The 16527-nt window shown below is 41.4% G+C and overlaps 1 protein-coding gene across 1 annotated transcript in view; it reads right to left on the reverse strand.

The window, feature by feature from the left end:
* The window catches only part of LOC139714937 (twitchin-like), a 123211-nt gene that overhangs the window by 16741 nt on the left and 89943 nt on the right, over window positions 1-16527 (reverse strand). Inside the window, 19 exon segments of the mRNA XM_071626589.1 lie at window positions 467-512; window positions 1319-1456; window positions 2174-2373; window positions 3247-3385; window positions 4291-4491; window positions 5007-5091; window positions 5603-5650; window positions 6072-6107; window positions 7126-7413; window positions 7976-8254; window positions 9174-9346; window positions 9891-10002; window positions 10385-10541; window positions 11617-11762; window positions 12267-12413; window positions 12975-13130; window positions 14110-14256; window positions 14999-15130; window positions 15991-16163. Coding sequence (XP_071482690.1) covers window positions 467-512; window positions 1319-1456; window positions 2174-2373; window positions 3247-3385; window positions 4291-4491; window positions 5007-5091; window positions 5603-5650; window positions 6072-6107; window positions 7126-7413; window positions 7976-8254; window positions 9174-9346; window positions 9891-10002; window positions 10385-10541; window positions 11617-11762; window positions 12267-12413; window positions 12975-13130; window positions 14110-14256; window positions 14999-15130; window positions 15991-16163 — 2803 coding nt within the window.

Below are 16527 nucleotides of genomic sequence, written 5' to 3' on the forward strand. Positions count from 1 at the left end.
AAAAGCCCAATTCTTGTCTCCACCAATACTGTACTAGCCCTTTAATGTGATGAAAAATCAAAATGCAGGCATGTATATGCTGTGAGAAAATAAATTTTGGATTGATTTTTTTTTGTGTGTTTACAATTTCTTAACCGTACATAGAAAATATGGTATGATACATAAATGGAAAAAGGAATTGTATAAAGTAAAATCTTGCCTAATAATACTGCACATGTCTAGGAATTTGTAGAATATATGTCATGTTATGATCGTGAAAAAAGAGGAGATTGAAATTGAAATAAACTCATAAATGACACTAAAATGATGACTACCTTAATTCTAAAATGTTGCTCACATTTAATAGAAACCTCATTAAGACAAATGACTTATTTTATAGGTGTATAAATACAAAACACAGAAACAGCCGAAGATGAAAGTTGTGCCTATACTCTTCGAGGGTTGAAAGGGTTAATCTGGTTCTTACCTTCAGCCAGGGGTGCTCCAGAGCTTCGTGCGCAGCCATTCGCTCCCTAGCAACAGATCAAGAGCAGCGTAAAATGTTTTGAAGGAGGACAGCTTATCACTGAATACCGGGGGTAGCATCGAACAACAAAGACCCTTTGCAAACTCCGTATGAAAGCCAACAATAAGGATTGTGTACGTAACGGATAGACGTGACGCCGAAATATGATTACTGGGACGCAACAGCGTTCAAACCTTGTGGGATGGCGTAATGCTTGATTGACCTCGAAAAACTATAGCTCAGAAATTATTGAAGGGAATGTGCAACTAAACAGGAATAGTGAACTGGTACAATGCTATGTGGTTCCATTTTTGTTTTCATTTGGCCTTTTTTATCATTGAAAACATCTTCGGTCATTCACATATACACTTCTTAAGAATCGTCAAATCTTAAAGTTGGCACTGCGATCACTGACAGCAATATTACAGGTCATAGGTCATATCATAAAGTGAGTTAAAAACACAGCTTAAAGACCCGGCAGCGTGGGAGAGAAGGTTAGCCCGATTGAATAATCGATCTTCGTTCGCTGCTCTCCCGGGTACATTCGAAAACTGCGATGAGGGCAGGCCTGCTGGAATGCAACTGGCCGTCAGCAAACATTGGAATCGAAGGGTACGCTCATCGGTAATGTTCGACTCCAGTCGACGTTCTTCGGCAGTGTGTGTTCTTACATAGAGATCAATGATAAAGCGGTACATAATTCATCACGGGGATTCTCGAACATATCCGAGTTGGGCCAGCCTTCCCCTTTTACGGGGTCCCCACGCGACCGGGTCTTTAATGAAGAACAAACATACAATGTTTTATACTCACGACTTGTCCTTGATGAGCAACCTGCTGATGAAGTCCTGGGCCTCCTCTGAGATGTCCCTGAAGGCTGACCGGTCGAATGACCACTTGCAGGATCGTATCCTGTCGGCGTCATTCTCGAAGGGATGGAGACCGCTCAAGCTGGAGGGGGTGGGGGGGGGGTAGAGAATATGGAATAAGTTGTTATGGTCATGTCATTATGTTTATCCTCGCCATGAAGAAGTATCTCGTCGTCTCTGTTAGACGACTATTCGCATTTGTTTTTAGCAGCCCCGAGTATCAAATAAGTTCTTCTGAGCTCTGCAGTATTAGAATACACTCCCTTGAATCGTCCCTCGCCATATCAAAAGTAAAGCTTCCTGAATACAAGCAAACATCGTGTGACAGGCAGTGTATCTAAAGAATTTTTAGAGATTTTGGTGGCTCAGTGACTGCTCTTGATAATATTATATTCTTGATTTATTTTTCTGAGCCAAAAGGATTTTGCAACAAATCTTCCCATATCTCTGCTTCAATGAAATCAAAATGCTCTTCTATTTCAAGGAAAAGGCAACAAAATTCTTTTCAACGATTTTCAATGTATCAATCGAGTACGTATGGATCGTCATCTGTAGTTACATCAACTAAGGCAGTTTGTGACACACTAGTAGCTAACAGAAAGGTGGACATGTCCACTCTTTCTCCTGCCAAGCTTTTCGTTACTAATTTATTTCCTTCACTGTTAAAAAAGTACTCGACAGCAAGTTGAGCCAAAGTGGTAAAAAACACGCAAGATGACTCAAATACGATTATATAAAAGAGGCACATTCATCCGGTGCTGTTGATGGGAGAGGGTGGGGAGTGTCGCCCCAGACTTACAGCATGTAGACGATAAGACCCACAGACCACATGTCGGTGGAGAAACCGACGGCGTCGCCATTCAGCACTTCGGGCGCGGCGTAGTCGGGCTCGGCGTGGGCGATCTTGACTCGGTCGTCGGGATCTAACTTCGCCGCAAGACCGAAGTCGATGATCTTGACGTTGTCGCCTCGCTTGGTCTCGAAAAGTATACTTTGTGGCTGTAGGGTGTCAACAAAATAAGGCATTTTACAATGGACATCTATGAATCGTTTATACATTTGAAAGAAATGAATACGCATTTCCATTTCCAAGTTCCACTTGAAAGTAAACATTTAAACTGCGGATAATCTACCTGGTTAGATATGCAATGGAAGGAAATGGCATATTAATTGAATTTGATAAAATACAGATCAACTTAGAATGTTCGCTGATGCTCTCATAGTATAGAGAGACAAATTAAACAGAGAGTGTCAGGAAAACTATGAGTACATGGAAAACTGATTGGTAATTATATGGAATTAAGAGAGGAAGAGAAATATAGGGGGTGGGGTGGGGCATTGGTCAGGATTGGGCAGACTAGTTGACCAATGAGAATGGCAAAGTCTGCAGACTGATAAGAAATACTTCACACAAGAACGACCTAACTGTGATGCGTATAATTACGTGTACGTGTGCATCTGTTTATGATGTGTTTCCAAACTTAGCCTTTGATATATCATCTGAAGGAAGAATAGAGATGAATGCAGAGCGTATGCCACGTATTTCCGGGGACAAACAAGGATGGCGGCTTGTGTGTATACAGTGCACCAAAGTCCGTTATAACGAACACGTTTATAACGAAATTCTCGTTACAACGAAATCGAAATTCAGGTCCCAAAATTATCTTCCATAAATCTTCATACATTGTACTGTTTGGGTCATAATAAAATATGAATATAACGAGGACTGCGTTTTAACGGGATCACTCTGTACAACATTTGAAAAGCAGTTTCGACAAGACAGAGAAATAGACAGGCAACACACAGAAAGAGGGAGACTATGTGCGATAAGGGGGAGGAGTAGGGACGGGGGAAGGGGTGTGGGGTACTCACCCTTAGCGCTAGATGCATGTGGTTCTGGAGGTGGATATGACACAGACCCTCACAGACTTGTCTGGTGTAGCGAGCCACTACCTCCTCGGAGAGCGTACCCCTCTCCTTGGCTCTTTGGAATGCATCTCCACCGCTGACACTATGGGTCAAAGGTCGACAGGGAGTCATCAGTTTGTCAAACGGTTGTGTAGTCATTTCTTGTCTTACAAAAGCACCGTAGGCAATGGTAGGGCGAAATTAGGGGGTAGCTTTTGTTAGCTTGTTTAAAATCTGGGTTTCAGATCAACGGTACTCATGTTTGGATTCAAAGCAAGAACCTTGACGTAAATTCCTGTTTGGTTTATATTTCACATACATTGTATGTAGAAACTTTTAAAGATTTGTCTACTTCGGAGGGTACCTGATTACGACAATTTATTTCATGTAAGACCTAGTTGGAATAATTTGATACTGGAGAATATCTGCTTTATTTCCATTTAAAGAATACGATACTTGTGAACACAGCTTCTCTTGTGATGTTTATCATTTTTTTTAATATATATCCCGTAATTAATCCACATTGCAATATTGCAATAACATTTATGAGAACAATTTCGGTAAGGACAAATGAAAAGTTTTATTTAGAAGATGATGGCATACATGATAATCAATGATAGCTGCAACAGAGCTGACAAGGGAATTGTCATGTTTATATCTTGCTTCATTGAACTCTTTCACCCCTCTTTCATTTGAATAAATAAGATTACACCAAACTGATCAACGATATTTCCCGCGAAAACACCTCGACAACACAGCTGCTAATTCACACAAAAGCTCTCTGAGCGAGTCAGATTTCTCGTGCTCTCGAGCAAACATACAATTGTTGAGTCCCCTCCTTCAGTTCATTGTTGTCTTTTGGCGCCAAAAATATTTCCAGTTTGTCCAATACGATTTTACCTACGCCTTCTCCCTCTCTTCCTAAATCATCTTTATATCTGAACCACCTTCCTGTCTCACTGCCCGAGGTTAACCACAACTCGTCGTCGTCATCGACCTGGTACTCACAAGTCTGTGATGAGGACGAACTTGTCGTCCATGTCAAATGCGTCGTGGCACTGTTGGAGCCTGGGGTGCTGGAGTTGGTTCATCGTTTCGATCTCCTGCTTGATGAAGGCTTTGTCCTTCGGCTCGACGTCCATGAACTTGGCGGCGAAGGTTCGGCCGGTTCCCCTCTCGATGCAGCGGTGGACGACACCGAAAGGACCCCTGATCGAAATGGAATGTTCGACGTCATAATGAGAAGAAAAACCTCTGCGTATGCGAAACATTCTCAAACACTTCAATTAATAACCCAACATCGCGCGTTCATAGTTTCATTGCTTCAAGTTAATGACATCTGTCTATGAAAATCTTGGTGTGTGAAACATGGTTAGGAGTGCAGCGGTGTAACCTTCATTTTTTATCAAAGCTTGCCCATTTTCTTTGAAACAATAGACAATAAACATAAAACAATGTACATTTGAACCCCGAAAAGTTACAAAAGTAATGTAGGTACTGTATTTTTCGTTTTTAATGATACACGTTTTACCTAGTTTGCTTGAATGCGCTAACATTTTGGACTGCTACTCAGAGAATGAATTAAATTCACAGGTGCACAAGTGTCCACTTTCGTGCGGGGGTTGAGATCGGAGACTAGTCCTTGAGCAAAAACACAAAACCAAACCAAATCAAACAAAGCAAAACAAAACAAAAACCACCGCCAACAACACAACAAACATTACCTTCCGATCTCTTCTCCTATGTGGTATTTGTCCTCGACGTTTCCTCGGCGAACCTTTGCGGTGACTGGTTGGAACGATTCGTCAACTGTGATATAAGAAGGAGATAAAGAAAATCTCTCAAATATGATGGTTAAATACCATGGTATATTGCTGATATTTACTACATTATACGTTATATTCATAATGCATATGAACCAATATGACACCGTGTCGCGTTAAGGCATGAGAATAGGGAAAAAGGCATTCCTGCCATAGCTAAGGTCAAGGATTTTGATTGATTAATGAAGGAGTCTTCGTAAAGGGGTCAAAACGTTCCAAACATGCTTTCGAAGTATTTGATTGTGAGATCATTTCTCATTCTACAGAGGAAAAGCAAAAAAAAAATGTTCGTGCAATACCATACAAAGATTTCATATGCCTTTGATAAGAACGTTGACGTTTGGTGTCTCGGTCAACTAAGGTCTTGTGCAATACTGTCGAAGGAACTTGGATGGGATTACAAATTAATCAGGGGGACTAAGGTAATAAGGGAGTCTAAAGCAAATAGAGGAGTTTAGAGGAAAAATAGTAAGAGAAGTTAAGGATTCTTGACTCACCGCATTGGTCGTAGTCCCTCACGGGAGGTACCTTGGGCCTCGGGGGTTCTACAGTGGATGAAAAACAACAAACAAAAACAAAAACGCAAGATGTATTGAAGGTTGTCTTGCACACGTTGATTAAATAAAATGAGTGTAGATTGTGTTTGATATTTTACATTCGATTCTGCCCAAAATAGTCAAAACTGCCAGCTTTTCATTCAATCATGAAACCATTTTTCATGAAAAAAAGTGTTTACAGCACCATGAGTGTAATCTCTGCAACTAGCACCCAAGGCGCAGAGTACTGCTTGGAAACATGACAATTTTTTTAAGCATTTGAAGCTTGTACTGTCTTCTTGTGTCTATTATTTACATGGATATCGCAGAGTAAGATCTTTGAAAAGATTATATCTGACTGAACGGCTGCACTAATCGATTCAGGATGAAATACAGTCACGAAATATGTCACATAAAATCAATTTCTTACCTTCTTCCTCGACAATGAATTTCTTCTTGGCGGGACCTGCAAACGATGAAGAAAAATAATGTGAAGTGTGAGGGCCAAATTGATGTTGTTGATATCATATCATTTCGATTTTAATTTCATTTTTTTTTTGGGTCCAGTAGGAGATTTATTGCATATCAAGTCTTACAGATAAAACATTTAAACACAAATAGAATAAACAAAGTACTGCGTGTATTTGACATACAACCTTGAACGTGCTTTATATTAAAATTTCACGGAAATCTGGACCTGTTACATACTTTCTCCTTCGTGGTTCCTTAATAGGGATTTGTGTGTGTGTGTCGTTGTCTACTGGTCAGATGAAAATTTTGTCATGTAACGTAGGATCGACGTTATGACGCAATGGCTTGTATAGTATCAAATTTTGTTAGTCTGTTATGACTTTTTTTTTGAATTTCAATCAAGATGAAAACATGTCGGCATGTACTACCTTTGCAGGATATGGCATTGCTCGATTCTTTTTAGTAATTTTCAGTTAATATCTTTATCAATTCTTTGAATATCCTTCATGAATGAATGCGTTACATTCCCCATTCTTTCGTCTATTGCTTTGATGAATAACGTTACATGATAAAACGTCGTAAATATTTGTAATATTTAAATGACTTATCTTATCGCTTTTTTCCCCTGGCATCATCTATTGTCTTCAAAGTGTTTAATCTTGTTTTCCTTTAAATTTCCTCAAGTGTTGAAGTATTTCACCGGTGAGCAATGCAGAACGCAAATAATATAATGGAATCTTTAAAGGCTTCCGTGGCGGTAGAACGTTGGGTGGTAGAAGGCTTAACGGTGCGCCTCATACTCTTTCTTGGGTGTGTATGTGCCCCTGAAAAAGGTCCTTCGCAGTCCGACGTTTCGGCGAGCATGTTCTCCCCGTTCTCAAGGGAATGAGAACGGCGAGCATTATTTCATTCTCTTCAGGGCCACATACACACCTAAATGCAGGAAAGAATATGTGGCGCACAGTTAAGCCTTCTACCACGCACATAATGTTAGTATTCCAGGCGGTTCTAACCTTCCCTCGTGATGGTATGTGAAACCTCGGCACCCTCTCCACGTCCGTAGATGTTTTCTGCTTGCACGCGGAACTTGTATGGCTTGTTGTTGTCGAGGAAGTGGACGGCGATCATGGTCGTGCTCGTCCCCCCGCATCGCGCCCAGCTCTCGCCGCTGTTGTCGCTTCGGTCGACGACGTAGGTCAGCGGGCTGTAGCCGCCGTCGTCGTCCGGCTTCTCCCATGTCAGCTCGACGGCGTCGTGGGAGATGTCGGAGCATCGGAGGCCATTCACTCTCGATGGAGCGTCTGGGAGAGTGGGAGAATGCGTGGAAACGACAGTTTGTGCCAGGTCAATACCATATAAAATCGTGCCGGTTTGTGCCAGGTCGATGCTATATAAAATTGAAGATTCCTTTCAATTTTGATGATAAGTATCATGTAAATAGACAGAGTTAATAGGAAACAAACATAGCAAGGGAAGTCGAAGGGTAGATTATGATATTATACATCTTTGGGTTGAAAAATGAACATGTAGGTTACCTGTCAACTGTCAAATATTTTGATGTTTTACAATGTACTGAAGGAGCGCCAAAAACTCATGATACTTGTACATGGATATTCAGGGTTGTTGTTTTGTTTGTTTGTTTGCTTGCTTTTTTTTTTGCTGCAGGGCCTAATTCAAAGAATTTGATTTGTTTCTACCAGTCAACGTTACTGTTCTTATCAACCTAAGTATACAACAATTAATCTCATCTGCACTGCTGACTTATTTTCAAGCGTTACTTGGATATTAGTTATTCACAATCACAACTGACGCACTCAACAGAAGGCATAGTGGGCTAAGAGGAAAGTTGAAGAGCTCCCTCACCGGTGATACAGATGTCGATATCCTCGGACGCCTCACCGACCTCGTTTTCAGCGACCGCCGTGTACTTGCCGGAGTGACTTCTCTCGGCGTTCTCGATGCGGATGGATACCCAGCGGTCGCCCTTCTCGACGCCGCGTGAGACGGACCGGCCGTCCTTGAGCCACGAGCCCTCGGCCTGCGGCCGGCCGGAGAAGCCTACCTTGAGGTGGACCTCCTCGCCCTTAGCGAAGGTGACGGTGGCTCCCTGGTAGCGCAGGGGTACCCGCATGGTGGGTTTGGCTGTGGATGACGAAATGGGAAAGACAGCTGATCTGAGCATCCTCGAAACTGAAATTAATCACTCCTCCTAGGCTGCGAGATACTTGAAACTATCAAAATAAATAATACTATTCATGATTATCATACTCGAAACTCTGATCATTTCTACCTTCCTTTGTTCCGAACAAATGCTTATAGAAACACTGTCTTTTTAAAGGTCCAATCCTTTGGAATAGTTTACCGCTCCTTCTTCAAAATATCCCATTCCTTAATGGTTTTAAACGTGCATATAAGATCATCTTATGAGTTTGTATTCTTCCTATCACTGATTTGTCTGAAGGCTACTTTTGTAACGTTATCTACTTCTTTTATGATTGTACGGCTGTGTTTGTGTTTTGTGTCCTTCTTGATGTAATATTTTATATTTCCGGAGTTGACGTGTCATAAGACTTTAAAGTTCTTTTGTTGATCCCCATTCACATGAAACAAGTTTTTCTAAGTTTGCTGTTGTATGTGTCTTTATATTGTAATGTATTTTATGATGAATGAAAATAAACTAAACTACAAAAAAAAAAATAAAACGAGTGCGCAGTAAACTGCAATCGATTTTAAGCTGCAATTGATTCTGATAGTTTCATTAACGTTGATATAACACGACAGATTTAATTATTCACGTTGAAGAGAACCAGCAAAATGCCAGAAACATAAATCGCGGCAATAATCAAGAAATTGTTCTCACTTCAACATTTTAAAATATCGGCTTGATAAAGTCCCAAGTTTAACTTCAACTACCACCATTCGTAATGACGAACATTTTTGTATAGTTCTCTCCAATAGTACTATTACTGATTACAAGGGTGACAATCCATACGTCACAAAGCATCGCCTGTTCAGCTGCGCAGAACAGGAAAAATAAATCTTCTGCGTTCGAACGTCTTACTCTTGAGGGAAAGCATTCCACGGCTGTACTTCTTGCCGCCCGCGTTGCTGATCTCGGCCATGTACTCATCTTCCTCGTCGAGCGTGAGGTCGTTGACGATCAGAGTGGAGGTGCCGTCGGAGGTCTCGATCTCGAACTTGTTGCTGTTGAACAGCTCCCTCTGTCCCTTTGTCCTGGAAACGAGTGAAATAAAGGCAGAAGATAAATACCGATGTATCGTATCTCCTAGAGACAATTGTGTGACACAAGAATATCAGCACTTCATTGTCTAATATTGGTAGAGGAATGGAACAAGCACGACATTCACTGCCCAAAGTTTGACGTCGTTAAGAATATGATTTTCAACGCATCTTTTTTGAGTAGGTGTTCTTTCATTAACGAAATGAAAAGGTTGTACATATCTGAGACAGTAAAGCAACGACCATTGATGCAAGAAAGATGTGTTCCATCGTCCTCTGACAGGTAGGCCCTATGAAAGCATATTTTAAGTAGGTCGACCTGGCACCGGGAGGCCCTTAAGAAGAGTGAAGGGCAGTGGAAAATGTTGAATGTTACATGTTGTCACGGTGACTGCGCTATGACGATTGGGTTACGAGATGTTATGGGGTAGGCAAGATGAGGCGATAGAGTGCATTCGTTTCATAATCCACATCTATGGCTGAGACAAACTTTTCAGTGGACATGAGAAAGGCAAGGACGCCACCACCGTTGACTCACCATGTGATTTCAGGCATGGGGAGACCGCTGAAGGAGCAGCTAAACTTGGCTGATTTCCCTTCCACACCCACGGTGTCTTTCACGTTCTGCTCAAACTTCGGCCTCGTCACAGCTGAATGAACAAAGTCAGGGCAATCATTATAGGGTCTGTATCACCAATTACAACAGTACATCAGGTATCTTCAGATACGGATGTTTTTGGTGATCTTGCGTTGAGCAAACTATGCAAAACTTGATCATTCATCGTACGAAATTACTACTTCGTTTAACATACTGTGAATGAAGCTCTTTGATACTTAAATATAAACAGTATTGGTGCAGGAAATACAAAAGAGAAGATGTGAGATCCTGCGGCAAGATATAAGAGGCTAGATGTTTGCAACACAACGAAATTATTATGGTATCCCAAGCGCCGATAACTGCAACTCATTGAGAATCTTTATGACAGAAGAAGAATGATAGGGATGATGATAAAACATGTCTCATGGACTTACGGTTGGGATCCCTGATGGTAACTGGTAGGCTAGGCATGGACGGCTCGCCCGGTCCTGCCCGGTTGACCGAGACGATGCGGAACTCGTACTCGCGCCCTTCGATGAGGCTGGGTACCATGAAGTACAGCATGGGTACGGGGTTCAGATTCACGCCAGCCTAAGGAAAAGATATGAAAGAGGGCAAATATAAAGGTCAGAGAGGGCGTCCTCTTTGTTCTTTGAGAGAGACAAGAAACTCCTCTTCTAGGTCTTGCAGAGAATGTAGGCATACCTTGTATCTAACGAACGCTTATGACTTCAAACTCAATAAGGTGATTCTTATTGGTAGGACAGTAGACCTAGTCAACTGATTCAAAGCATACTTAGAATAGCATATCACAAAGAAAGTGACGCAGCAGCATATTTCTATTACTACATTTGATGCGAGGCTACCAGGGACATACCTTACGCCATTGGTCAACAATGTTTTGTCATTGCTTGATGATAAGGGGATTGTGTTTTATGCTGATCACTACTATCATGTTGTGACTGTGTATGGTGAAACAATCAATTTGAAATCATGTGAAAAGTACCCCTGTCACGTACTCCTTTAGACAATGTCCATACATTTCTCAAACAAATGATTTCACTGGTTTCCTACAATCACCTGACGGTAGGACAGAATAAGATGAAGCTGTTTTAAATGCAGATGCGTAACATGAATCAGTTTTGCTAAGAGACATGGGCCCCATTTCATAAAAGATGTTAGGATGACAACTCTTGCTGGAATGACAACTTTCCACAGCAAACATCCAGTCAGGAAGCTGTATTCTTGTCGTTGCCATGACAATAGTCATTCCAGCAAAGAGTTGTCATCAAATAAACTCTTTATGACATGGGGCCATGGTTTACCAAGCTTTAGGGTAGTGTTCGTCGTCAATAGCAAGATTCAAGCCTGCAACGCTAATGTGTACGACGCGTCTCCTCCCGGGTTGGACAGTGGTAACAGCAACTGCCTGCGCATGTACAGAACATAATTCTTGTCTCATAGCCGCGCGTCTTAAAGGCCGCCTCACACTACACAATTTTTCAGGCCATAGCTTGCGATGCGACATCGTATCGCAAGAAATCGCACAGTGTGAGGCGGCCTTGAGGATTAGTGTCGCAGATTTAAAGCTCGCTATTGATAGCTGGAGGCGATGTTCTAAGACATTGGTTTCTCCTCCAGCCAGCATGGATCTAGGTCTTCTCACCCATCTTTCGGCTCCAGCTTCGGTCTTCTCCACGATGTAGCCTGTCACGGGGCTTCCGCCGTCGTCGTCTGGTTTGGTCCAGGTCAGACTCACGAAGTCCTTGCCCACCTCAGCGATGTCGGGGCTGCTGCAAGGACCGGGAGGATCTGGGGGTTCGAGTTGCACGACAAACACGACAAAGGTGTAGTGATGAGGAGTGGTAAGAACGAAACATTCGTGTGCATGAAATATGGGACATCTACATTCTTTTCGTGCTGTTGAATTTCACTAAATTTTCAGAGCTTAATCGACAGATGAGAATTCTCGCTTTACGATGCCCTTTATTTAGAGATATTTTAGTAATATAACTGTACTTTCAACTCTGAGAAGCAAAGCCGCAATTAGGGCTCATAAGTCCCTTAATCGCAAACCAATCATACCGTCGAATAGTCTGATTTTCCTTTTTATTTTAAGTCAGTTTAAGTAGAAACAATGGTGAATTCACACAAATTTGCATGTCAAAACTCTCTGAGATGATGCATATATACATTGACTAAATCTTCACCAGTCCTCCTCTGTTATGTAATAAGCTTTAATTTTCACCACAGTTTATTCTTCTGAAAATTTCCCCAGTGAATATGTAGAAATCATGAGGAAGAACAAAGACATACCATATGGCGCTTTGGCTACAATCGGTTCCCTGGTGGCCAGCGGCGCGCTCTGGCCTACGTCATTCTCAGCCATGACCCGGAACTCGTAGGCACGTCCCTTGACCAGGTTCTGGGCAGTGAAAGCAGGGCCCTGAATGTAACTTCCGGCTGGAGGTTGAAAAGTGAAAAAAAAAATCAATTCGATCACGTGGTCGAATAAAACAACAACAACAACAACAACAACAACAACAACAACAACAACAACAACAACAACAACAGGCAACGCTCAGAGCGTGTGTGTAAATTACGTATCCAAACATTCCAAGTTTCATCACTCATTTCATTGTATCGAAAATTACATCATTCATCTTTGCTAATTTAGTTGCTGCATTATAGTATACATGATCTTACGCCCCAAACTATGAACATTTATACGTAAAATGAAATAATCAGAGGAAAGGCAGGTCCAGAGACTTGGAGTGGTATTAGCCTATATCTATGAAGATGACAATACCTTGCAAATCAAACACAGAGCGTATGAAAATCTGTCCTAAACTGAGCTGCAGTTCTGGTTTTTCCTGACATGTCATATTCACCAGTGTTTATCTTTCATATGCATGCCTTAGATGGCTATCAGCTGTAATATACGAGCGATGCAAGGAAGATATGAAGCAGCGGGAGCTCCAGCCACTATCGGCCAGATGTTGCCCGTCACTGCTCCACACCCACCTGTCACCCAGTTCGGGTTCTCCTCGTCTCGCCTCTCCACGGTGTAACCCTTGATGGGGCGTCCCCCGTCATTGGTCGGTGCCTTCCAAGAGAGGGCGACAGACGTGTTCGTCACCTCGCCAACCTCCAGAGGACCCTTAGGTGCACTCGGCTTATCTGAAAAAAAGAATGAAAGAAAACAAATCAATCTGATGTAAATGTCTTAACTTCAGTTTGTGTTTTCTGGCATTTTCCTTCTGGACTACGATGAGATATCCACCTACATCTTTTCTGAATAGGTAATCATCAATTCAATTCAATTCAAAATGATTTTATTTCCATATAAAGTAATACAAAGTAATATGCAAAAACGCTTACATGAGTACATAATATTTTAAGGAACTTTGAATCACGTAAGTTTCAACAAAACATGAATACAATATGATAATGATATCAACTTTGGTTTGGATAAATAAACAAGTAAGCAATACAATCTTAATTTGTAACTCTACATGGAAAAGAGGAATTCACAAGAAAAAAAATCATCAATTTAGAGCAAGCAGCAATCTCCTAATATGGCATATACCATGCATGAAATGCATATCATTTATTTTTCTTAGGATCAGAACATAATTTCGTGATTTATTTGCATAAACTAATGTTTAACTTGGCAGCTCCATACGTTTCACTAATTTTTAAAATCATAATAAAATTAGATCGAATTTTGTATTGTTTAATCGAGAATGCGTACCAATCGGGCAAAGCATATTAAGGTAATTGTTTCTCATCGCTCCGTCCCTGGAAAATTAGTAAAAAATGAATTTTTCCACACAGTTTAGGTGATATTCACATGAAGTATCTTAAGTTGAAACACCAACAATCCAAGGTTAAAAGTATCAACCATCAACGCTACTAACTGTGTGGAAGGTGTTTAACAACAGATTATTTTGTTCCGTAACAATGATCCACAATTTTCATTCGATTTTTTTGACCATTTACTGGAACGTCGACAAGTTCTTGTCCTCGCAATCAATTCAACCCCATCACCAAGATATAAAGCAATGCAGTGAAGAAGGAACAAACTATGGCAATGTAGTCCAATGACTTTATCAATATTCATCCATCGATATTACCATGGCAACGGTGTAGGACCTACCGGTCACTTTGACATCAAAGGTACACGAGTCCGAACCCACGACGTTGCTGAGGACGATCTTGAAGGTCTCGTTGTCCTCGGGCTCGGCCTCCTTGATGCTCACCTGCACGTACTCGTCGAAGACGATGGCCTTCACTCGGCTGTCGCCTGCAGCACGACAGAGTTACGGAGATATTTGGCCTCTGAGGACACTTACGACTTTCTTGCTATCAATTGTTGTCTTGTCATTGTAGCTAACGTTGACGAGAAAGATACAACTCTAAAGATTCCGAAAACTGTTTCCTATGAATTGACATGCCGTTAGTAGTTTGGCAAATGGTTAATGCCCGATGTTTTTTTGTTAACAGGAAAATCCACTGTCACTAATTGTTTCTTCTTTATTGTGACGTGATTATACTTCGGCGATACGTCTGCGCCGATTACAGGCACAGCTAATCATGTCTTACTGACTGCATTCCCTTTGCCTTCGGGTCAGCTTTGTGAGCTGTCTTGATAAAACAGAGCTGGTAGATTGTACATTATTCTTGCCTTTCTGTGATACAATTGACTACACACTTCGACGATTGGTAGAAAATTCACTGCTTATCTTTCTGAAGAAGCATTCATCAGTTCAGTTTCCTCTGAATAAAATTGTTATCCCAAAATTCTTAGAGATAATTAACAAAGAGCAAAATTAACAAGAGCACCATTTTATCTATGAAAACCTATTCAGGGGCATTAATATATCAACCAGGAGCCAGTTGATACGTTGTGTGTGTGTCCAAAGTATCATTTTAAAAAAAAAATGCAACTAACGAAGGGGGCAAATTACTCGGTAGATTTTAAAGGATGCCAACACTATGTAGTGGGGGTGGTTAATAAGAGTAGGCCTACTGCAACCAGTACGTACTTGTGATGTTCTCTGGTCCCCTGTGAACGGCGACTTCGATGTCACCCTTTCCATCGAATGGAATCTTCACCTTGAACGGCTCTCCAGCATCTGTTTCCACGTTCCTCGGTGGAGAACGGATACTCGGTGGCACTGAGTATAGAATATAGAGCATAGGAAAGCTATAAACAGGCTCTAACATGCAACCACAGAACTACAAGACCACTTCACGGACCTGTACAGACTATTCACACGTCTTGCAGCCTATTTGACGAGGAATGATATCCGTGTAAATTGTGACATATCATATATTTTAGGGAATGAAGTCGTTGTTTATTGCTAAATTGTCCTCTATCTCAAATCCAAGGTATGGAAATGTGCCAAATGATGTATGGGTACATCACAGAGGTCACTTTGGTAATACGGCGATTTTCTAAATATCTAAAGTTGTCTTGAAATCTGTGGTAGATCGGAAGATGTCAAACGCTCTGTTACTTATACCACTCGGTAAGCCCTTTCTATCCAATTACATAATACCCAAACCTAGAACTGATTTAAGAAATGGTCCTTCTGATATGCTGCAAGCAAATCATTTCATGCGTTACCCATTTCTATTCAAACAGCCGCTTTATTGCAAGCATTTAAGAATCGTGTACGACAGCTACAATCTTTCATTTGATATGAACTCTTTGCACTAGCTATGCAGATAGATATCACAGTATCAATTTTGTTTAATTTTCTCCGCTCGTTTTTTCTTTCTTTTTCATTTGTTTCATGCTCTTACAAACCGATTGTTCTTTAACTGTACCATGGTTACGTTCGCTTTGTTCTCGTTTTTAATTGTGTGCACATGTAATGTAATATATATCGACGCAGCGTTCCCTTGTAAAGCAGGCCTTTGTGGCTCTGAATGGGACTACCCTGCATTTAAAGAAGACTTAATAAATAGATAAATGAATTTCAATGAAACTCCTCGTTGGAGATCATGGTCGTGACGACGGATTATGACTTACTGAGGACGCTGAGTTTAGCGCGCCCCTTCTCCGTTCCGCTCTTGTTGGACGCCTCACAGATGATATCACCAGCGTCCGATTCCCGAAGGTCGGTCAGGATCAGGGTATAGGTGGTCTCCGATTCGCGGATCTTGACTCGCGATCCTGCAAACAGCTCCTCGCCATTGCGGATCCTACGGACACAGGAAAATGAAAATTAAAGAAAAATTCAGGAAGTCTCATTAAAAGATATTAAATATGATTTCACATTTGCATCAAATCTATCCTTCATAGAATTTCAAATTTCCTGGTTGAATCACAATATTGTTTTTTATTCAAAGGTGCCGAGTCGTTGGAGCCACTTAAACAGTATGAGAGATGTTGCGACATTTTTGTCTATTTGTTCGCTTCATTTTCCATTTGAAAAGATGGCTGAATAACCCATATAACCCATATTCAGCTGCACAAGCTGGTCTTCCATCAAATCCGTCCATGGGTACGATGGGGCCCAGCTGGTTGTAAGGAGGAACCACCTAGCCGGGTTAAACACCCTGCTCT

This window comes from Diadema antillarum, unplaced genomic scaffold (assembly GCF_040938485.1).
Source record: "Diadema antillarum isolate AM-2024a unplaced genomic scaffold, OU_Dant_1.0 scf00000045, whole genome shotgun sequence".
Taxonomy (NCBI): domain Eukaryota; kingdom Metazoa; phylum Echinodermata; class Echinoidea; order Diadematoida; family Diadematidae; genus Diadema; species Diadema antillarum.